General features: G+C 43.7%; 1 protein-coding gene across 1 annotated transcript in view; it reads right to left on the bottom strand.

The window, feature by feature from the left end:
• The window catches only part of LOC143901765 (uncharacterized), a 52207-nt gene that overhangs the window by 3273 nt on the left and 23811 nt on the right, over positions 1–25123 (bottom strand). The window contains exons 5-15 of the mRNA XM_077414302.1: positions 23120–23243; positions 13245–13364; positions 11371–11540; positions 10954–11150; positions 10698–10730; positions 9916–10046; positions 9460–9649; positions 9169–9366; positions 6977–8974; positions 6765–6865; positions 6468–6670 (exon numbers count right to left, since the gene is read on the bottom strand). Coding sequence (XP_077270428.1) covers positions 6468–6670; positions 6765–6865; positions 6977–8974; positions 9169–9366; positions 9460–9649; positions 9916–10046; positions 10698–10730; positions 10954–11150; positions 11371–11540; positions 13245–13364; positions 23120–23243 — 3465 coding nt within the window. The remainder of the gene's footprint in view (positions 1–6467; positions 6671–6764; positions 6866–6976; positions 8975–9168; positions 9367–9459; positions 9650–9915; positions 10047–10697; positions 10731–10953; positions 11151–11370; positions 11541–13244; positions 13365–23119; positions 23244–25123) is intronic.

Here is a 25123-nt window from a genome sequence, read left to right on the forward strand (position 1 = left end):
TGAGAGGTTCATTTGTCATTGTTGCAGCTGGCTAATAGCGTAAGTCAATCAACGAGAACGTTAACGAGAATCTAGGGGATTATACCCACATCGCGTAAGCTGAGCACCAGGATGACCATAAGATCGGCTAATCCACGATTGATTGGCTATTTGACGCTTATCGACACTGAAAGTAAACTGAGCTAGTACCTTGATTAATAGCCTTTTAAATTAAAAAAAAACCGTTTAGCGGTATTGGGTTGCATGTAATTAAGCCATTTTAGGTCTGTGTAATAAATTATTTTGATTTTAAATCAAATAATACCTGAGAGGAAGGGGTTTCATCTCTCTCTATCGAAATTCTCTCTCCGAGTTACTTCTCGATATGGCATATGTCTAGGTGATGTGACATTTGCACGAAACACACGTTTCGAAACCGCGTTCCCTTAATTCGTTGCGCGTCGAAGTAACGTTAATGACTCTCTACGGCGAAGTTACAGAAAACGACGGGAAACTTGGCGCGGTAGAAATGGTGCGACGGACATATACCCGCACGGAATTTCCACGACAACGATTCCAATAATATGTTTTAGCGGAGATTTCCGCTCCGCGTAAAACGCATCAGTTTAAATTACGAGGGCATTATCTCGTTGCGTGGAAATTGCACCGTAGTGACTGCTCGTACCTCATAACCGTTTAGAAAAACTTCGCAACCGGCAAAACTTCAGCGCGGCGATATCGCGCGGATCCGATGCAGCCGGGATTTACCGCGGGGTGATATCACGGCGCTTCGACAACGATGCAAAGGCAGGGATGCGAACGTTCGAGCTACGCTCTCGTTTTACATACTCTCGTTAGCATCGCTCTCAAATAACAAGCCTGGGAGACAAATACCCTCCCGTGATGACCGCGCGCGGGATCAGGATACGGATAGGAAGCGTCTAACGGTAAGTCCTGCAACGTATATAGGCGGCGCGAATGTATCATGAATATTTCAAGGCCTGTATAAGTATCTGCGGAGGCGCACGGAGGCAAAAGCTGTTTCGAATTCAGCCGAAGCGACGACCCAAGTATCCCTCTCTTCTCTTCTATTCGTCCAACAATGAGATCGATACTGTCTTCGATCGCGATCGCGGCAAACAACGTATGAATATCGTCGATACTCGGCCCGATGAGTTATCGGTCCAATAAAAATCAAACAATGGAATCGTACGTGCCGCACCGCAATAAAAACAATAAAATAAACCATCTTGCCGAACAAATGGCTCTCTCGAGTCTGCCCTCTTGTCCGCGGTCTCGCTCGTAATCCGTCAAGAAATAAAGCGTGTACGTGGCGCGAATGGCGAGAGACAAATGTAGACTTGTGACTTGTAGCTTCACTTGTCCGCCGTGTAAACCAGTGCATTTTGCTGTTATACCGCCGCCCGAAAATGACGTAATGTAATCCGCGCAAATACGGGGGATGAAAATACTTTTTGTTCGTTTTTCATCCCATCACGACTACAAAGGTCCTACTTATCAAAATCTCACTGATTGCAACAGGCAATTTTAACAGATTAAACTAAAAGCTATTCAAAGGAAGTTGAACTTCCTATTGAACAGATACTGACGTTTTCCTAATAAAGATACCCTACCGATGTTGCAGAAAATAACGTTTCAATTCCCATTTTTACCGGCAATGACTTACCACATCCCTCTCCAAAGACTTAGGGCTAAAAACCATTATTCGTCTTTGCTTCTTGATAAGTCTGCTGAGTCTCTGGGTTCTTTGAGCGCAGGTCAATGGTTTTCCGGAGATCGGAAACTCGTCCTGCAACTCAGTCTCGAGATCATCCACGCTTTTGTCAACCGGTGAATTCTGCTTCGTCGTTACCGTGCTCAATGGCACGGCCTTCGCAATCAGGGTCTCACTCCGCACGCTCCAACTGGACCCGCCGTATTTCTTCATGTTCATCAAGTCGCCTATGCTGCCTCTCACGCTACTGCTGCCCAGCTGAAGGTTCGTTCGGGATAAGGCGGGTGAATGCGGAAGCGACTCGGAACATTTCTCCGTCGACCTGACAACATCTGGCAGGATTGTCTTGCTCTGAAGCTTATCCAGATCCGACAGGGACGATCCTCGACGGATTTTCGCTCGCACTTGAAGACTTTTCTTCGAGAATCTCTCCTTGCTCTCTCTCTCCTTCTCGCCGCGGCTCACGCTCTTCGAAGATAACGATGACTTCATAGCGAACAGACCCGCCTTCAAAGGGAACAATAAAGCCCATTCCGTCGACTTCTCCCGAGTTTCCATTGTGTAGTTTTTCGTCTTTCTTGATAATACTCAGAAACTCAATAAGATAGCTCTTTTTCTTTCAGCGGAAATTGAGAATTCAATTCGTCAAAACGTTATCATTTTTTCGAGTGACGAAGGTTCTTATCATCCGTGATGGGGTTTCAACGTCGATATTTCGTCATATAGAGCCGTTAACATATATTGAAACAAATCGTGGTCACATGTGTCAAGGATATTCGCGATAGTGTCGCATCCGCTATTTAAAAGGACATCCGCTTCATATCGGCTTATCGAATTTCGTTCAAACCGTCCATTAATTACATCCTTATACTTGAACTAGTTAAAAAATTTCTTTTTATATATGCAGCATTTTTCTTTTTACGACTCATGATAATGATCTTCGTTGCACGTATAATCCACAGGTACCTGACGTCCTCCGTTTATCCTCTTCGTAATAATGTTCTATCCAAGTTCCTACGTAAGTTTCCCATGTCGCCGATATTCAAATCCAAGAAACGCGGCGCGACTTATTTTGACGTAGATTTATAGTGCCTCGCGTGAGAAAGGGAAGATCCTCTTTCAGCCAGTTCCACGATCAGACTCGCTAAGAGATCCAAGCGCGAGAACCGAGCTGAAGGTGGTGGTCAGCTTCCCTCGGCTGGACCACTCGGTGGTATTTTCACTTAAGTTAACACGACCCCCCGCACAGACGCGCCCTTTGCGAGGCATACGACGAGAGACTTCCGTCTAATAAAAGCCTAATAACGATCGATACAATCGCTCCGCCTCTTTCATCCGCCGATTCGTTGAAGTCGAGAGTGTGCTTAACTTCGAACTTAACGAGAAGAGGTAACTTCAAGGGAAGACTTGAAGAGCGGGGCGAGACTTTCGCCCTTCGATCCTTTTGCACGACGTGACGATGTGCTCGTAGTCGTCGGACCATTGACTATAACGATACTGAAAGAGAAACGTTCAGCTCGGGTTGACAAGCGCCAGCCGCGATAAGTAAATGGCGGGAGGCAAGACCTTGCCGCGAAGGTGATACCGATTTCTCGCCGTCGGACTGGCAGTCATACGGGCTTCTGATTACGACGCGGGCCACCGGCTTGGCCTACATAGATTACGTTCTACGAGGTCCTACCGCAGGAAAACGCGTGTATGCGCGTATGCGTTTCGGAGCTTAAAAGAAGAACCGTCTTCAACTTGTTGGACATAGCTGAAATAATCTCGATACATGCATTACATTATTATTGAAAGAAATCAATGTACATTTAATCGTACGTATGTTGAAACTCGATACCGCGTAAAACAATTGTTCCTTAATATACGAATGCATGTATATCCAATTTAATTATATATATATATAATATGTAAATTATATAAATTAATTAAAATATAAATATATGCCATATTGAACGTAGTTAACATAATTGACCGGAAATTGAAATACAGAGCGTATATGCGGATTGCACTTGCTGTCCTACATGTGCTTAAATTGTATTTCGAGATGGACTGACAGAGCTCTCCGCGAATAATACGCTGTAAGCGCGAAGAATTGTGCGTAGAGAACGAAATGGAGGCGAGATGAGGCTTTATCAAGACTCGTTCGACGGCGGAATGCAAAATGCATGCGACAAGAAGGAATCCGAATAAAATGCAAAGTGAGCGCGCTCGCAGCACGGAAACCTACATCTTTACGTGAATAATAAAAAACGCGGCGGCGATGCGGCGGTGAAATCCGCCAACGTGCGTAGAAATACGGCGCGGCGGTGACTACACCGGCAGTCACGATCAAGTATAAGAACGTGTCTACACGTAAAAGCTATTTTATCAGTAAGAAACAAAGAAGAGAGGAAAAGCACGCTCCGGTGGCTGACCCTTGAACTCTTATAAATCGCTTTAACAAGAAACTCGGTCTCGAACAGCGGAAAAATTCCCCCGCCCCGTTGAAACATCCGTCCTAATGCGATCCGATCATTTTTCTTTTCCTTCGTGCGCGACGAGAGGAAGAGAGGAAGAAAATGAGAAGAACCCGGAAAATATCCCGCGAAGTGCTTCGACATTTCGCGAGACGCACAAAAATGGGTTCTCTACAAATTTTTATCGCGGCGATAATGTTTTCGCGTAGGATGGAGACGGTTGATTTGTACGAGTGCGTTACGTATCGTGACGTACTCTCGGGAGCCATATCGCCCATATCCCTCGCGTCGAGTCGAACTTCCAGGAAGATCAATCCAAAATTATTTCCTGTAGGACGATTACTCTGCCGAGGATAGTTCTTCCGGCATGCAGATAACGAGGGCGCGAGATCACGCAAGGATGATAATTCAATCCCGCAAATTCGGCTATTGTTCCCTCGAGCGCGAAAAACTTATGGTATTCGTTCGTTTAAATGGTATCTAAACAACAAAGAAATTTTTTTTCTTTTTTTTTACCGTATTTTTTTACGCAATTTCGCGATAATCATAGAGTGCGTAGGTTTATTTTTCAAAATCGACAGCTATTCAAACCGTTCTTAGTTGTCGTAATTACAACGCCACGAGGCCGGTCTTCCTGGTACGGTTTCCAAGCCGTGGAAGCGGAAAACAAACAATCGCTTCGCAACTGCCTGTTTCAGTCCGCCCACGGCCCCGCGCGAATTTACATTTTCCACCGGCGCGGCGGGCTAAAGTTTCTCGAGCATATACGATATATCGACTGTTGCGGTTCCCAGGAGCGCGCCAGGTGCGCGTACTCTCCGCTACTTTTGTTCGGTTCGACAAGACTGCGTTAATGGAAGTTTCGTGTAAGCCAGGCGTTAATCTGGCACCGGACGATCCGACAACGAGCGGTACACTTTTTAAGGTGGCGACGCTGAGGCGATAACGAGCGTCAATAATTCGCTACGATACTTTATGTCGATCGTCGAGTATTTGCCTCGCACCTAAATCAATAGACGGCATATGACGGTAATAACGTTTAACGGTCGTCGATTAGCACGATATGAAATATCGGTGCAATTGAAGAGAAAAATATGTCTGACTAACTGGATAAATAGCAAGAAACTCTCGATAATAAAATTAGCAAGTGACATCATTTTGATTTAATTATTACCGCATCGCTGAAGATGGCTTAAAACCGAAACATTTGATTTATAATTATGTATCTTATTATTTATTAAAGATCATTGGTTTAACACACACACCAACTTACGCGCCGTCAACCGTGTTGAACTCTCAAAGCCCCTTTTTATTTGTCACGAAAAAAATATGTCTTTGCCGCAAGTTACGATGAGAAAAACGGGCGAGCGAAAAAAGGCAGAAAACTGCTGTAATGCATGTACGGACATGCCGTGACTCTTATACCTATCTCTTTGTCTCGAGTTTCAAGTAGAGTAAGCTCGAGGATGATTGGAATGAGCATTTCGGCGAAACGATGCTATCGATGCGTCACGCGAGTGTCCGATTATTTAACAGTTTCGTCGCATCCTTCCCGGAAAGTAACGTCACATGTCACATTTCTTTATCTGCACGCCATTTGCGAGATATTTGATCAATTTTCAGCTGATATATAAACCGATATACATATGCCGATGCGCGTACGTACATCAAGTCGAGTGTTGTTTTTGTCTAGTCGCGGAAATGCATTTTTCTGCCAATCGATAGAGAGCGAAACTTCGCCTGCCTCTGCATTAATGATAACATCGCCAGCGTTCTATCAATCATCATGACACATTGGCACATCAGCGATCGCTAAATATGGGCGAAACTAGTTTATGCAAATAATACCCGACTATAGATAGAATCAGCGAGTCTCGCAGCCTCATTAAATATATTCGATGAGGATCAACGTACTGCCAGCGACCTTCCGTCCTTGAGCAATTAACATATAAACGAGCGACAAACCGGAGAACCGGGTAATTCGTCTACGTGTGCAATGAATCGACGTTACGTGAAGGTAATGATTGACAAGGCCATTGTAGCTTGTCGTGAAGGACTACGACAAAAATGCGGGTTACTGCCGACGATATGCCGGCATCGGCGCATTTTTCCAAAGGTCGCCTCTGCGATCATTGACCGTCATTCTAACGAATGCCGGTGTGATTGGTTTAATGGTCCGAAATTTAAAACAAAGAATTGGAAATTTATTGGCAGTTATTATTGCCGCTTCGCTATATGTTCCGTCATCTTCGCGGAAAATTAAAAACGTGTCGTTAGGTCTTAATTTTACGTACGTTTAGCTGCATGATGATCTGATTGTACGCCCAGTGCCACCGTTGCCTCGCCGTCATGTCTGGACGTTCCTTCAGTTGCGTGGGCACCGGCGTGACCCCGACCATCCCGAGGAGTTCCTCGTCGGCCGGCGGCTCTGGCGGACTTCTCGGCGGAGTGTCCATCTGAACGCTTTCATCCAACGACGCCTGCTTTATTATACTCCCTGAAAATTGAGTCAGCCGCTCAATTAATTAACAAGAAAATATTATATAATATTGTATTTCTTATTAAATTAATAATTAGCAAAATAATCTTACCTCGCGGGCTTTCAATATGCGACAAAGGCGGAGTTTCTTTGTACTGATCTAGTGAGTCCTCTCGAGAGTTACGAAGTAAGGCTTCCTCACCTCGTTCGTACCTTTAGCAGAAATAAAAAATTCATTACACATCCGAACTGATATGATATATCAAAAAAAGAACATTTTCAATTATTAATTATAATTTATAATCGTAAAATTTAATTTTATACCTTTCAAGAGTCTCGTCCCGCATCTGGTAGTCACCGTTCACCGTGTTGCTGAGAACAATATCGCTCTGATCTATCGACTCCTGATCCTTGAAGTGACCGCGTTGATAGCTCTCCGCTCTGGAAATGGGATGCGGCGTAAAGTTATGTCCGTAGTTGCTACCTCGTAGTTCTTTCTGTTGATACGAATCGGTCCTGGTGAGAGGCGGTTTGAATACTTCAGTGGTCGAAGAGAAGGAATCCTTTCTAGGCAGTTGAGCGTACGATCCTCTACGACCGTAAGAATCCTCGGTGTAGTTATCCGAGACGTAAGAGTCCCCTCTCGTGAGTTTCGGTTTCTGCGAGAGCGTTTGCTGAGAGTGCTGATTCTGATGCGACAGTTGTGAATCCTTTCGCTGCGTCTCTTTAGGAATAATCTCTGGATAATCTTCATCATCGATAATATCCTCCTGATAGGAATCCGTTCTGGCCAACGGTCGTTTTCCGTTCACGATGTTCGTAGTGGTGTGGACCATCGCGGTAGTGGTTACGTGATTGGCCGTCACATGATTGCCTATCGTCATCGCCTGTGATTGAGCGACATTCTGAGGAGACTCAACTAAGATGACGGGCGCGGGACTCGAGTCACCCGCTGTCGAGTACTCGCTGTACGCCTTCTTGAGTTGACTGCTGTTGGAGCTCACGGCAGTTTCGAACGAGTCCTTCAGCTCGTCGTCCTTCGACTCGAGCGAGTCCGTATTCTGCTGAAGAAGCGGACTGGCCTCGCGCATGCCGCTGAGTTTCTTTCTTCTCGAGTTGCTCAACGCATCCTCATTTTCTTGAGTTTGATAAAGATATTCCGACTCGCTCGATGGATAACCATTCGGTCTTGTCTGACCTCGTGGCGTAGTCACGGATAGCTCAGGCACTTCGCTCTGTCTTCTGTCCGTCGCCGTCGCTGTATCCTCTTTGTAACGCTGCTCCTCAAAGGACCCTTGATACGAGTCTGGATACTCGTCGTACGACTCTTGATAATTATACGTCGTAGGCACGTCATTCTGCTTACTATACGGAGTATGATAGTCTACGAAATCTTCCTGCGACTGCTTGGTATAGGATTCCTGATAATTATCTTGTGACGTAACAGGCACTTGATTATACGTCTCTTGATAAGTCTTCTGATAATCGGTCGACGTATTGATATTGTACTGGGAATCATACTGTTCCGGCTGATACTGATTATAGGTGTTCGTGACGTTACTTTGATCGTAAGCGCTCGTCGGCACGGTAGTAACACCGTAATCGTCGTATTGCTCTTGATAAACGTCCTGCTGCTTGTATTCCGACTGTTGATATTGAACGTTATTCTGATCAAAGCCCATCTCGTGATAATTGTCCTCAATTATCATGCCGTCGGGTTTGTCGTACTGATTCTTTGCCTGATTCGCGTATTGGTGATCGTTCGCCTGGCTAGCAACTGGATATGTCGTGTCCAGATACGCTTCCTGATACGCCTGAGTGTTTTGCTGCGCGTAAGGTTGCTGGTACTCGTCCTTGTATGAGTTCTGTTGCGCGTACGTTGTTTGTTCGTAGCTATTCTGCATTTGTTGTTGCTCTGGATACGATTGACCATATTGGCCATCGACTTGCGGCGCATAACCGTACTGATTATCTTGATTTACCTCGGGATACCGAGTCTTGTTAACGGAGTCGGTCTGACTGCTCTGCTGCTGGCTATAAATGTTCTCCGTATACGTGTCCTGCGGCAGATTGTCCTGACTACGATAAGCGTAATTATAGTCCTCATTATAGTCGGATTTGTAATAGCTCTCCTCGGAGGGCGTTCTAGTCTTTGGCAGTTGTCTGCTCGGCGTAGCGGGCAGAGAAGCGAGCTTACGGTTGAGCACCACGTTGCTCGGTTTGGTCGGGGTCGGAGGTAGTTTCTTACCGGTGCCACCCTCCTGCCGCGACATCGGACGTTGCTGCGGCTGCAAGATCTTCCGGCGACGAGTATTATATCCGCTTTAGAAAGAAATATCAAGTATTTAATGTATATGTTCACAGATATATCATTCTTTTAAGCTTCTCCTTTTTTCAATTTTAATTAGTGTTTTTAAATTTTTAACTTTCAGTAATTGTAGCACATTCCAACGTTCCGTTTATAATAAAAATTATAATAAAATTAGAATCAAAGAGAAAATTCTGTAATGACATACTTATAGTCAAGCTCATCCGATTCATAGCTACGTTGTCTGGTAACTGTGGGTCTGTAGTCCGGCCGATGTATACCGATGCTCGAAGCCGGCCTCTGTGGAAGCGTTTTTCGGTTTCGTTTATTTTCATAGTACGTATTTGTTCCTAAGAATCGTTTCCCTCCACTGTCCCACTGTCTGTCCTCGTCGTCCTGACCATATCTGCGAAGAGAGAAAGAGAGACGGAGATTAGTTTCTTTTCCGACAATTACATACTTTTTCTTCGCGGTATTTATTGGTGCCGTACTGGCTTACCTCTCATCCTGATAGACGTATCCCGTTATGGTATCATAGTATTCGTTATACCTAATATCCGTCTCGCATTCCGGATACGTGGCGCTCATTTTACCCACTCTACCATCGCTGCTATATCCATCAGCGTAATACGAGTGATCGTCGTATAAGGTCATCTGTCTCTCCAGAGACGGTCTTCTATACGGAATTGCTTGGAAAACAGGCAAAAGAATCATACACATTCGTCTTTATTCCTGACAATAAATCATAACAAATATTTGATAAAATTGAAAGCAAATGAGTTTAATTAAAAATACGCAGATACATTTAATGAATTTATTTATCGTTGTTTAGCTAAGCGTAGAATCTAGGATTATTGCAAGGATAAAGAAGGGGAAGGAGTAAACAAAAGATATGGAGAAAAATGCAAGAAATTTTATTGAATAATCGACGATGCATTTAATCGTGGCCTAGTACCTTTTCCTCTCGGTCTTCTTGTAGTAGACGTCGTGTTGTTGGAGTAATATTCAGTATCGCTATAAATTCTCGTATCATCGACCCTCGTGCTACGATAATCGTATGTACCCTCGCTGTACCAGCCGTCTTGGCTGAAAGCATGAAACAACTATCAAAACTCTTGGGTCACATCAGAACGAAGGGATTGAACCAAAAATAAGATGACTCATGATAAAGGACTTTTTGTCGACTTTCCTGAATAATCAGCTGCAATTACTAACTGCACCATGCAAATGCCTGTGAATTGGTTTAATGCACTGCTCCAAAAATTGCAAATTACAATAATATCTTTAATTTAATTGATGTACATTTGATAGTATATGTATTTCTCGCGTTAAAAATCTCGAGATATTTTTAAGTCGCAGAGGCAAAGCCACATGCAACTAAAATATAAGCCACGTAACAACTATCAATTAAAGGCATGAGTTTCTTATTTTCTTATGTACATTATTAAGGCGAAACGAGTGCTCAGCGATGGTGGCCTACTAACGTACGGCTCGCCCGACGTAATCACTGTTGCAATCGATGTGTTTGCAATTGCATACGATTAATTGAGTACAATGCAATCACAAGCTAAACCTAGCGTTGCGGTAATGCACGGTGCCAATCGTGATACGCACGGTAAGAACACAACAAAAACACGATGGATGAAGTTGATAATCGCATATGCGTGAGAGTGAAGTGTGTGCTGTAGAGGTTCACTGAAATTCTCACGAAATCACGCGGCCGCGCTCGTATCATACCTGTCCTCGTAATCCCACGTGTGCTTCCGTCGTCTGAATCAGGCAAGAAAATAAAATAAACGATTTTCTTCCGTCGTTATTAATCTTTGTGAACTTAATAATAGGGATTGTGCGCAATTGGCGCGTGAATAATAAACGCTCTTTGCTTTCGCACAAAATAGAATCGTTATGTAGGAATCGCCAATGTGTTTAGCGCTGGTTTATTACATTGTTGTCGAATAATTGGGAATTCTCGCGGCCTTTCAGCGCGTAGTACCTGTATTCCTTATAGTGCTTCGGTCTACTGTTGTAGAAGAGTGGCTCGGAAGACTCTGAAGGATGCTGCTGGCTCTGCAAGTACCGCTGCGGTAGACCGTCCTCCGGATATGGCTCGTCATATCTCGGACTGTGAGCCGAACCTCCGTAACTTCCGTAATTACCAGGTGCCAGCCTTCCTCCGACGGTGACTGGAATCTGGCGACGTTACTTTCTTAATCTATTACTTCGTAATTAAAATGTCGCCGATGGACAAGCGGATTAGAAAAGCATTCAATCGTTTAAATGACAGTCCAGATAGTTTTGCAACTAAATAGCTTGAGATTACTGAACGTTACGTTATTAGAAGTCATTTAATAAAGTATCTATTTCTTTTTAAGTGTCCAGTGCAGAAAACTTTTCCGCCGTCGATCGATACCTGATGATCGTCTCTCTCGTAACTATTTTCTCTCGACGTCTCGAGGGACCTTTGAGGTGTAGCCAATTGGTTAGCTGCCGTACGAAACTGCGAGGCCGAGCTGTTCGCGCCCTGCCCACCTACTGGATAATTCAAATCCGACGTGTAGTCGGAGTCCTCTGAGTATCCCGCTAAAAGATGAATTACAATGTATTGTATAGCGTACTGGAGGAAACGATCGGAGGGAGTGGAGTAAAAGTCTTTAGCGACGCCTGATAGTGCTCTGAAGACTTTGCATTGGGATATTGGATACGTCGCCGTCGACTCGCTTCTGCAATGTCGACGGAAATCGTTTTATTTTCCTACGGCTGAAGAATGTTAGAAAACAAAACGCATACAACTGAAAAAAGAAAATAAAAGTCAATACTTCGAGCAGGCAGAAGTACAAATTGTTATTATTATTATTATTATTATTATTATTATTTATTTTTTTGTTTGCAATAATCCGGTAAATGTAAGTTCTATTTTCAAGGCTGTCTATCAGAACGCAAATCGATATAATGTATTTTCACAAAATTCACGTTTACATTCAGAATAATGAGTTAACGGTTCGCGTTCGTTTCCCTAAATAAAACGTGAAGCCAATTCCAACTTCGTCGTGACAGTTTCGCAACTTTCCGCAGGCAGAATTGGTCGATATTGGTAGAATCCGGGAACTGAAGTGCAATAGCAGGAAGCAAGATAAGTATAGTTAACAGCCATGCGACAAATTGATCGTTACGTAGGCACCGTTTCGATTTAATTTTTTATTTATTTTTTTAGTCTCTCGTGTGTGTCTTTTTTTTCTTCCGGAAATTGGGACCGGTAGGAATGCAAATTACCGTACGGAGGGTATTATGGGACGTTTGCAAAGTACATAGAACGAAAAGATCGGCCAGACACCAACGATTTGTTCAGTACAGAGAGAGAGCTAGTTTGCTTGCTACATGCCTTCTCATAGCTGTTACACGGGCTAGGGGTTGCTAGAAGGGGGTGTAACAACTGGGGTGGTAAGTTACCGACGACACGTCGATAGCCGATAACACATATGAAATGGCGTCTCGTATGCCTGTTCCTTCTAGGGTACCACGGCTATGTACTCTCCGTGGATAAGACACGCGGCGTACGATCGCTGATTGCAAAATAAGGACCAGCACGTAATCAAATTGATTTCTCGCATGGAAAAATAAGGGCGTAAAAGTTTTATGACTTACTCGGAAGTAGCGTTCAAGCGAACGACCTAGAAAGCCACGGTTTCTAAAAATACTGCAAGTATGTCAGACGACCCGACGTGTGGATGAAAGTGTCGTGTGACGTAGGCTGCAGCAAATTAGTGCTCGCGATGTAAATATTACAGGCGTTATCCGCATATGACAATCGATCTTCTCGCGTATCTTTTTTTCTCCTCGCAATTAGAGACAAAAAAAAACGAGTAGCAACGATCGCGAACAGTGTAGGACGAAAATATCGCGAGTAGCAAGAGAGTGCATCATAAATGCGCGCCGCGATAGACCCGTAATAGAGAATGTGAAAGGTACGCGTAGAACAAAGCTGAAATCGAAATAATTCAATATATGTATTTTTACTTTAATACCGTACGCTAACTCTATCATAAAAAATCGATACCGTGATTTTCTCGCTTTCTCGGCTTACGTCGGGAGATGTACGCGTTTTATTTACTTCGAATTCGCCGTGAATCAAATTTCCACGGGAGAAAGAAAAATCAATTCTCGGCACATCGCGAGCGAATCCGTGCCGGATCAGAGACGGAATCGATCGGGGACGTTTCTCTCGCGCCGTAACGAACGATTCGAATAAGATATCAGCCATCTAGATTGTAACTTGACGGTACTTACAGTGGCCTATATTGTACAATATCTGCCTTCGTGCCTGTTCGGCCCGCGCCTCCTGGTCCATCATGTTGTTCAGCATTTCCAGCTTCCTCTGCAGATCGGCCGCCTCCGTGTTCTCGGGGTCTTTCGAAAAGATAGATATCGATGGGGAAACAATTAATCGCGAGTCTCGATAATCTGACGTTTTCAATCGATCTGTCATCCTAAGTTTACTTAGATACGTACTTAGTTCTCGTGAAAAAAAAAAGATTGACTAAATAGAATGCTGCCTATATCGTGTGTCTACAACAATGTTCCACTAGTCCATCTAACAAGCTCGCGATCAAAACAGCTACAGGAACTTTGCATTTTGACAAAATATTATTCGTAGGCCTTTACATAATCGTATTTTCTCTTTTTTTTCTAATTTAACTGATGACGTAAAATCATCGAAAACACGTCCGTTTGCCGTAATCGGGTGTACACATTGCTCGAAAATTGCGCAAATCTCGGTAAGTGGTCCAGAAAGAGTGCAATTCACTCACTCTCTCTCTCTCTCTCTCTCTCTCTCTCTCTCTCTCTCTCTCTCTCTCTCTCTATCTCTCTTTCTGCGCTCAATCATAATTACATATTGAACTAACAAACTCCCGAGGAAGGCTTGCAAACTTTATCAAACTACAACAACCCGCGACTCGCCGCTTCCAGAGAGCTCAGACCGATTTATTATGGGACTATTTCGCGAGCTACTCCATTCCAGCCAACAATTCTGCTACTTTGACGACGTTGAAAGATACTCCCTGATGGAAAGAAGAGGACGGCCATCCTAGCGTTTACTCCACGCGCGTGTAGAGTGCATTAGTTTCTCTCGTTTTGCTATCGCACTTTCCACCCTGTCGCTGAGAACAGTCTGCTACTTAACTAGCACTTCGATCGGCTACTTAGAATGTAGACGTCTTGACGAAAGTACCATCTTACCCCAAAATGGAGCACGTTTCATTCGTGAGAAAACGTTAAATATTAGCCACCCCGTGCACAAGTAGGAAAATGTCTCTCTTGATCACTATACAGGCTGAGCTTTCGTTTGAAAAGCGATCAGATGCTGATGCAATAACGCGATCTTAGCACGGATGCTTTTTGTATTTCGTTCTCCTTGGATTAAAGACGACTGTGTATCGCAGGGAGCACGATTTCCAACGTCGTATATATCTCATCTACCTCTCTGGATACAATTAAAAAAAGGGTCAAGCCTTTGACTCTTGTGGAGAGCGGTTCGTCTCGCGAGTGCCGTCCGCTCTGCTTTGAGAACCGTCAGCCGCTGCCGGCGTATATAAGTTTCGGTCCTACCTTAACCTCGGCGGTATGTCTCCACACTCTCCACCCTTTCAGTGACCCTCGTTATTCGCCCTGCAACCGCAAGCCGGCGGCTCTTTCATCCGTCTTGCGCGCCGACTCCGTCGTCTCATCGGCAAATACGCGGGGAAAAAATGGAAGAAAGAAGAAGCTCACATTCACAGCTGAGTGTCGTAACGCGGAAATTGGAAAAAAGTATCTTGCACTTTTGATACGTCGCGCGTCGTCCCGCTGTCGCACATTTCCGGCTGGACGGGCGAAATAAATGCAATGTCATAACTGCAGGCGTAATGGCGTACACAGTAACAGCTGGCCATCCGTATATTGACAAACTTTTAGCGACAACCGGTCTTCTTCTCCTCGCTTACAAAAGTGCTTCCTCTATTTCTGCACTCCTCGTTATTTTCCTCGTTCCTCTGTCAGACGTCACTCAACTTCGGATGGCTAAATTAAGGACAACGGTCGATATCGCGGCCGAATATATTTGGAGACGAGTTCACGTACTGTATAATGTGATAGTTGTATAAAGTGTACTCTCCATCGTACTCTCGTATCTCGTCTTTACTATGGAAGTTTCAACGCTGTTACTGTCCGATGTTATCCGTTAAATATATTCGGTATAAACATTATTTTGTTAATTTTAATTGTAAGACCTAATTCGCATTATTCTCTCCGTCGTCTTCGATTTCGTGCACAATTATGGCGGAGCGATCTTCCGGAAGGAGAAGCGCCCGTGCTCCTCGTAGATTCTCAAAGAAACGAAATAAATTTTACACAATAGAGCGCCCGAAACCGTGGTTCCCACCCTCTTCGTGTTCTCTCGCCGCTTGAAGGAATTATACCACGTTACCGTGCTTTTCAAGCAGAATCTATTGATTCTTTCTTGACTTGAAAGAATCGCTTCAGCTGACTTCGAATGAGCGTTTGACGTCTCCTCTGGTGGAAACGATTGAAAAGATTTTCCGCGTCAATATAAAACGTCTCGAGAAATACTCAAAATCTTCTCAAACATCTCATCGCCATTATCATACAATTATGTATAGGAATGAGTTAGTATAATAAAAGAACGTATTTATCAAACTTCAACAATCTTGGCGATTCTCACTGGATTAATACATTAATTGGATCAATATTATTAAATATTTAATCCTTTATTATTATCTTATTTATATTTTAACAAAATTAAATCCATCATAAAAATATCTAGATAATAAAATATTCAATACCATTTTTCATCGACTTATCTTAAGGCAGCGGATTGCCTAGAATAGTACCAAGAGTGAACTCGCGTATTTCGTTCTAAATGAATCGCCTTATATACCGACAAGCGACACAGGTGACGATTTACTACCGAGTTAAATCTCCGGAAGGTCGTCTTCGTTCTACTCATCACCCCTCGTCGCTTTTGTCTCTCTAACCTCGTATATATCCGGTTTGTTTCTTCGTATTCGGTCACGTACATACATGGCTGAACGGAAGCGTATAATTAATCTATTTTAAATGACGCGGAATAAATAATTATCTTTCAGAATACGTGAGATAACAGATTCTACAGAAATAGCATTTTTCACGATTTTTTATGGGGGTTTTTTAAATGCTTGATTACAAACTACAACTACACAATCAAATTGGTTAATCACAATATCAATTTAAATAAAAAAAAAACGTTTTAAAACAACCCTTTCGTAAAAAATAAAAAGTGGCACGCGGTTCAATATTTCATTAGTTACGTTTTAAATTCGCATATTAATATCGGATTGACAATGTGCACGATGGCCGATGGCTAAAAAAAGTCCTATTTATTGTGTCAATATTTATTACGTTGCAAACATTAAATATTGACCGTTATTCGCGTACATTTTGAATGTCTGGATTTTGCCGCAGGAAAGTCAGATATATCGCGCACGATACGCGTTCCGCATGTTAAACATTACGAAGTAATATATTAACGAGAATATTGTTGTGTGCGCTATATATATGCATATATCAGAAACGACGAAGAAGAGAATCCTTCTTCGGATATAATGTGTTCGAGCAATGTATACATCCGTTATCCGTGCGTCCCTTTTTTAAAAGTTAAAGAGAACTTTATTACATATATTGCTTACACATCCGTATTAAAAAAATAATAATAATAATAATATATTGTCGGTAATAATATTGAATATCGAATATCTATGCATTATAGTCATCCTAGCATATCATACAAAAAGAATCTTTGAGAGGAGTTGAATAAACGAACAACTTATCTCGACGTTCTTTCAAAGTGTCTCTCTCTCTCTTTTTTTCTCGAAATATCGCGTGAATGTCTTCATTGTACGAGAGAACGGTCGCGGAGAAAAAGAATAGGTACACAACTCCACGATGCTTGCTCATGCTTGAATAAGATTGAACTATAAAAGTGCTCTCGTCATCGCACCCGAATGAAATCGTACGTAACGATGGACAGTGTACTAACCACTTATAATAACGGTATTGCTCCCCCATCGTGGTTCGTTTGTGATTCTGAGGTTAACGTTACTAGTAATGCCACAGCACAATTCCCGTGTAACTAATTACAAGATACAGATATAGTTTACGTAAGACAGATAGGTAGAGAGAGACGGAAATAGAGCGGGAAAAAGGGGAACAAGTGTCTACGGACAGTCGTTAATTACAGTGTCGCAGCCATAGCTTAATGTATTTGCAGGTACCCTCTCTTTCATGTATCGATACTTGAAAGAACAACACATTGTACAACAGAATCTCTGATCTCTTTCTCTTTCTTATCTGTATTCACTCGAAATCACCTATCCCCCCCCCCCCTATTGTGCTATCGCCGCGCCACTGCGTGCACGTGCGATGGTGCTCCGGGAGTAAGTGTGTGTGTACGTGTGTGTGGGCTCACACGAAAAAAAAAATTATACCTGAAGAGAGAAAGTTTCTCTTTTGTCTTCAGTCGATTCAAGTTAATATCGACCAATTGAACGAATGCAACGCGCAAAAATGCAGCGCCTGAAAGCGAGGCGCCGGATGCTCGATTAATGCATCACATAATTGCGTCACAAGGCTCATTATTTTTCTGTGGCGTAAGAGATCATCTTAATGAGGAGAAGATATTTAAGATGCACGAACTAGTGATAACAGTTATCGTACAGACAAAATAGTAGGCGTGTTCTGCAATAGTAATTCTCCTGAGCGTGTAATAAATATCTGAAGCCTGTCTCCTTCCCAATTAAGTAATTAAACAGTTACGCAACTTTCTTCAGGTTCTCCACGTTGCAAACGAGTTATGTACTCGTATGCTGAAATAATGCAGTTTAACCATCATAATATCCATCAGTGCGAATAACAAAGCTAATTAAAATGATATTAAACTGACGCAAAACAGAGAAACGAAAGCTAGCAAATAATTAATCAAATAATGAGAACAGAAGGATATTTCAATGAACAAATATTTGAGGACATAATAATTCAAACAAATCGTTTTTGAAGTTTAAATCGAATATGAAATGTTTACGAAATAAATGTGACGGTTAAAATTTATCGGGAGGAATCGTCACCGTCTGTACTTGCTGAGCGATCGCTTTTGTCGTTTTCGTCTGCTTCTTCTGTTAATGTTAATAAATTTTTCACTACGTGCGTCACTCATAAACACAGTGCTCGTTTTAAAGGCACGTAAAGTTCGGTGACTGCTTCGTCGACCCTTTAGACAATCATTGGAAACGTCGCATGGAAAATATTTTATCTCATTTGCAACAATATTGCCGCGCGGACAGTAGCGTGAGCGTATATTTTCATTTCCCGGTAAAATAGAATAACAATAGCGCGCCGGACGAGAGCAATCAAAGAGAATACGTGAAAGCAGAAACATCGAACATCCCACCTCTTTTCGCTAAACTCACACATGACAGATTCACACGCAGTGATCTGGTGGTGGTGAAGAAGGGATCATTCGAGATGATGATGCTGTGCTTGTTTTACGGCGCGCGGCGTTGCGTTTCTCGGTCGACGATACCCGGGACAATAAGTAAAACCGACGCGACGCGGACGTATCGCTATACGCGGAAAAGTATTCGAAGAACAACGGAATTAAAAATTACGAAAATACGTCGCGCGTTGGGTTTTCCCGGTGATGCGGCGCGTCGACGGCGACTTTAGAGGTAAAGGGTTCTAAGTAGGTTTTCAGTAACACGGCCGCGTCCGTCGCAACATAATTAAAGTCAGCTAATCAGGTACGAAATCGTATCAAAGTCCGCCGTTAACGACTGGAACAACTTCTAGTCGCGTGACTACCGCCCACTCAGGAACACCTCCGCTTCTCCTCGCTCGACACACGCACGTGGGGTATAACATAAAGCTCAAAAGCAACTGCACTTAAGTTAATGAAACGAGAGGAGCATTGGCTGGCGGAAGACAAAAGATATCCGGCGGACGCGATATGCGAACAGATAAAACTGAATGGCGTAAACGCGTCTTTCGGCACGACGACGGCGAGTCTCCCTCCTATTTCGCACCCGAGAGAACCGAGTTTCCTCGCGGAGCGGCGCGTACAATTATTACAAACGCTCGTCGTTACCCGGCCAACTCGCGCGCGTTAAAAACTGACGCGTGAAGAAAAATAAGCCGAGGAATTCAGGACGAGGGGAGAGATTGCTGGTGCAGTGACTGACGAGCAAGAAGGGGTTCATTAACGCTAATTGCGTACAAATAAAAAGGATTTTCTTCGTCGCGGATCGTGGACACGCGTGTCGATGATGATCAAGATTTCAAATAATTATTCAATAGCTTTTCATCTCTCTCAACAACGGAAAATAGTAGCAATTAGTGACACGACATATTGGATTTTTACGCGAGGAATGCATATTGCCATTATAATGTTAAGAGATAATCGAAAATAATCTCTCTACAATTTCTCTAGATAATAAATCTTAGTATATTGAAAAATCTCCTCGAACGCGAGCACTTATCTCGGTCATCTTGAGAAATTAATTCCCGCGGTAATTGTAATTAACTGCTTTAATCGAGAGATCGTTAAAGGGGATCGTTAAATTTTACGGCGGGAGAAACGCGCGCGTGATGAACGCGAATCCACGATCATCGGCGAGAGAGTGTTTACATCACATAGAGATCTCGCGATCAAGGACGATCCCACGATCGGGATCTCTTGACGAGGGTACCTGAGCCACACATGGGCCGGGCTGCTCGCAACTGCATTGCCGTTTTGCTCGTTAGCAGGGCTTTCCATCCAGTTCGTTGTACGCGCTTTCCTGATTGGTCAGACACTGATCAGACGGAAGGTTGTGGATGTGCATGATTCGAGTGGCGATCATGTCCATCGTTTTGCGCTCTTCAGCGCGTGATATCTCGTGCGATTGCGATTTCCAAAAGTAAGTTTCGTCTTGTGGTTTATAATCTTCGTCGCAAAAGGAAAGCAAAATAACGTACGATTGTGTATAGGTACTTTGCGATTTTCTCCACTAGAAGCTATACTTAACGGTTATTATGCAAAGTACTCTCCAGTACTTTTCCAATACTTCCTTTTATCTGTATAGATTATCTACATCAATTTGCACTTGTTGCAGAAATCTGATTGAGCATCTGTTTCACTTTTTGATATTCAGTATCAGATATTGTAATTAATTCTTAAATTGAGCCACTAAAGTCTCTACTTCCAATTAAATGATAAATATAATCTTTTGTTGTGCTAATATAATATCAACTGCAAATTGATCAAAGAATTCGTATATAGATAAAAAGAAGAGCAGGGAACTTAAAGCACATGTGCTCGAAAGAGGTATCGTAAAGTAATCAATGAGTAGGAAAAGTCACATCGAAAAGACGCGAAAGGTTTTGACAGTGCGGAAGACCAATATTTTTCTTTCATACCTTTCTCTCGTCAAATTGTAGCGATAGATGTGTCAATTTTCTTTCGGTAAAGGCTGAGAAATAAGTAAAACTGCAAAATTCATTTGACGATACCCGTTATTTATGCCAATTCCACGGGTCAAAATAAAAAAAAGGAAAGTAAAGAGCTATTATGTCAAAAGTCTCATCTCACGCGCAGTGACGTAAATACGACGTTAATTTGGTTAGTAACTGACTAGTTCTACATCTCTGCAATTTTCGAAAGAAATTATGTTATCAACTTTCGACATTTTAAGTCAACAAAATTCTATAGTTCGCGAGTTCGGAATTCCCTTGCCGTCCATTGTACACATTTCGATAAACGGCAACCTATTTCTCGAATAAACTTTAATTACGATTTCCGCGCGTCTCTCTTTGCGAAAATGTTCCTGATTTTTCTTTATAACCAGCTTCTCTGCCTCTCGTCTCGTTCTACGTCTCTCCCTTTCTTTGCGCATCCTCGGCGAAGAAAGTCAATAACAAAAAGTATTACACGGGCGGGAAATGTACTTCGTGCGCGGTAAAAATCCATTAAAACGGTGCGCAGTTGGCGGATCGAAAACCGGAAGCGGCGTCGGCGACGGTGACGGCGCGGCAGGGAAATGCAGAACGGAAAAAGAAATGGCGTGAGAGGAGAGAAAGAGAGCTGGCGCATCTGTGCGCGGCGAAACGTCAGCACGTATATAAAAGGGGAAGAGAGGAGGTATATTATAAGCGGCCTCGTTTTCCCTCATTTCGCAACACGGTCAAATCGTGCATCGCGTGGCGAAAAATAATTTGCGCGTTTAATGTAACGCGGAACGTTCGTACGCGGGTGTTCGTCGGGTCGAGCTTCGCGGTCGGCGTTAAGAAAAGACTCGCATAAGTACTCACGACGACGACGTTAGATTCTAGATCGAGATATTATTACTATTACGCGAAAAAACCCGTTCCGAGACCGCTATAAAAATAAATTCCCGAGAATTTTGCATATACGGATTAAGCGCTATCGTCCCGCGCTTTATCCGCCGAATCGCATTAAAAATGTCAAGTGCCTTCGTACACTCGTAAATTCATTCGGATTCGGAAACCCGCTCGAATCGTAACGTACGATTGGCTCCTTTTCGTGGACCTTTTCGTCGCGGGAGGTTGATAGCGTATATCGATCGTGCGGGCATGTCGACGACCGGGCACTAGGTGAAAGCACGTCAATCCTGGTTAAAGGCCCGTTCAGTAATTGCATGGATCCTCGGAGTCTCCGCGGAAACGGCGGGATTAATGGACGATTCCACGTTATATCTAATACGCATATGTATGCCAAACTCGAAAAAGTTGTACTTGTTGCTGCCACGAGTTCCGCCGAAAACTCCGTAAATTGCAGGTCGCCGCATCGATGTCCGGAGGGACCTCGTCGGGTACGAGACCTTGACAGTGCTCGCCGAGGCGAGCAACGAATCGGAGAAAGATCGACGAGAAGAGAGGATCGGCGAGCGTACTTAAGTCTGAAAGAAATTCGCGTGCACTTGGCGACATCAAAACTTGTCGCGTTACTCCGCCACCGCGGAAATCGAACTTAACTTTGCGTCGCCTTTTTTTTTTTTTCATCGCGTGAGTCCCACGAGAGTTCTTAAGCGCGTTAGATTTCAGATTAAGAAACACGGCCGGGCTAACGATTTTAGATTCCGCTCGCGACGAACGGCAGAGGAAGTACCTAACACTCGGTGCTTCGAGAGCGCAAACTTCGTAGTCCGTTTCATTTACTCGGAAATCCCTTCGTATCTTCGAGAGTCACACGTGCCGTTTCTCGGTTATACCTTTTGTCGCGCGAAATTGCAGACATCGAAACAATTCACGCGGGGACACGTAAACTGCGTAAAGCACGACGGCGAAGTCGGAATGTGCGGGCGCCGAGCCAAGAGCGGATTCGACAAGTTCGCAGACGTACTCAATTAAAAGTTCGTCTTCGCTCGACGAAGAGGCGCTCGACAGTTCTCACCGATGATGGTTTTGCCTAACTTTTTTTTCCTCTCACCATCGCGGATTCGACGTTCCGATCTTATCGAGTGACACGGAGATAACTGTTTTCGTAATTCGAAATTTCGCTTCGTTCTCTTACATCCCTTTCAACTGTCTCTTAGCACATACTTTCGACCTCTGTCTACTTCTTTCACATTCATCTCAGATTACGTTCAAAATTCATTGATTGTGAAATTGGAAAACGACCCGTGTTTTGAGCTTTCCTTTTTTTTTTGCTCCGAGAGCGCGCACTTTTGGCAATCGCATCGCGCTCAATGAATACCACGCGGCAAAGAGTGACCTGCCGCTCTTTTGCGGCAGATTTCTCTTAATCTTGCGTAAAAAAAATCATGGGGCAATCAGAACGCAGTCATGTTGGCGTCCGAGGGGGCGATTAGAAGCGAATGGGCAAACGGCAGATCGGAGATGCGACACGGCGCGAATCGATCGTATAGGGTCGCAACTGACAAATTACAACGTCAAAGTTTGTATGAATATTCTCGCCGGCAAGTGTCGCAGGTCGGATCTTCTGTTCGCCCGGCATATGATATGACACCGATATACGTCAAACGTATTCCCATATATCTCGTATATGTACGATTACATACGTCAACCATGCGATTTTCATCATCTACCGTAAGTCTAGCGGGATTGTGTCCGTCACTTACCATACGGCAGCTCCAGCCGGCAGTCGATCAGAAGCGAATGGCCCGTCGGTTTCTTCGTGCCGACAATCTCGTTGCCCCTCTGCTCCAGCTCTAGGCCGAGACTGACCCACTGTCCGGTAGTCTCCTAAAATCAGAAATACCGTCCTTCATAAGCGCAGAGGCACTTTTTTCCCCTCCAAGCCGATAAACCGGTAAAGCGCCACGTACGTACGTCGCGGTTACCGCGCTATCGGTCATAATTCCTCGTTACTGAAAGTTAAAATGGTTACGGCGACATCCGCGTATCCCTCTACCCAGTCGCGGAAACGCCGCGGTATCTTCAACGTTCGTGCACAAAATAATGAATTAATTAATTAATACGGCTCATTAGTCACGGTACCTTCAACGAGCAACGGTACGTTGCTAGCGCGGCGGCGCGGCGCGGGAAATAATTCTCGAAACAATCTCCCTTTCGTATTCCGGCCGCGTCCGGTGTGCAACTCCCGAGAGCAGGTGCGATTATTATAGATACGAGCCGGCGCGTAATTTATGTAATCGTCGAAGCCGTATTCTTTGCGCGGCGTATGGAATTAGTCTATGCGCGGATGCGATATTGCGCCATTGCATTGCGGAGATGATGTACCTTACGGACGTGCACGTGCAGTTTATGCGCCGCCGCGCCGCGCCGGCACGGAGACGTCTGGAAAAAGGAAAAGGCGTATTCAATCCTCTCAACTTGTGCACTTTTCCATTTTGCGAGGCGAGTGGTCGGAAAAATCGAGCGCAAATTGGATCGAGTGCGGTAAATCAAAGAAAATCTTGACCAAAATCAATAGACGACGAGCGGAACTGCAGCCGTGGCTGCACATATACTTCGAGATATATATATATATATTTTTTTTTGTTGCCTCACACGGCACGTGATCGTAAAACAAAACATAGCTTCGAGCATCGATGGTTTAGCGGCTTAAAAGCTTTGTACCTACCATATAATTCAAGTAAATCACGCTCGAACGGGAGCTTTTGTCCGTATCAATTTGAGTTTTTACACGATCTTTTCCTTTTAAAAATACAAACTTTTTTTTCCTCGATTACGGGATGATACATCGGACTCTGTCGCGCGTCGTGATGACGTGACGCGACTTTCACGATCGAAAAAGTCGAAGGCGGCGATTAGTTTGCAAATTAATCACAAGTCTCGCACAATCGCAGTTGTAAAATATTTTTAACAAGTTGACGGAGGCATAATTTAAATTCGCGAGAAAAACGAGTGACCGACTTATCTCTGCGCGTTTTCGACGATCGCAGGGAACTTCGACTTCGCAAACACACGCTTCGCGTACCACTTCGATATCGACAAAGACGAGGGAAACACCGAGATTTCGCAATGTCTGGCGGCGAAAAAGTATTTCTCGAAAACAAAATACAAATCCCGCGGCGGCGTTCTGTCTCGAATGGATCTGTTTGTCCCGCAAAATTCGGCGAGAATTACGACCCGCGTGGAAATTGTGGCCAAATTTCAATGATGCGCGAAGAAAACATTGACATAACGATGCTCTTTTGCCAGATTATGCCATTTAAACTTTGCTGTTGTTATATATCAGTTGACTTGATGAATTTTGATTTTTTCTCCATATTATATTATGTACATATAGGTATATTTCTGATAGCATCAATTTCGTGATGAATATCGCTGACGCAGTAATAGAAATTATAAACGAGTTGTAATTCTGGCCATTTCGTTTTTTTTTCCACTTTGTGACATGGAAAATAACGGCAACGCGATATTTTTGCAGTCGATACGTAAATAGCAGTAGGAGTGGAAATTGCAGAAGATTATTCCGATACCGGCTCGTGATCTCAATTGCACGGACGCGACGCTAAGATATAATCGGTTATTATTAAGGGTAGGTTGCATTTTGCCTTTGGAAATCAATAGACCATTAAAGACCAAAGCGGCCATCCGCATCGGCCGGCGTACAAAAACATCGACGGCAACAGAAATTCTCCCCTGTTATACGTTAC

Source organism: Temnothorax americanus, unplaced genomic scaffold (assembly GCF_048541705.1).
Source record: "Temnothorax americanus isolate GAGA-0224 unplaced genomic scaffold, ASM4854170v1 Scaffold36, whole genome shotgun sequence".
Classification (NCBI taxonomy): domain Eukaryota; kingdom Metazoa; phylum Arthropoda; class Insecta; order Hymenoptera; family Formicidae; genus Temnothorax; species Temnothorax americanus.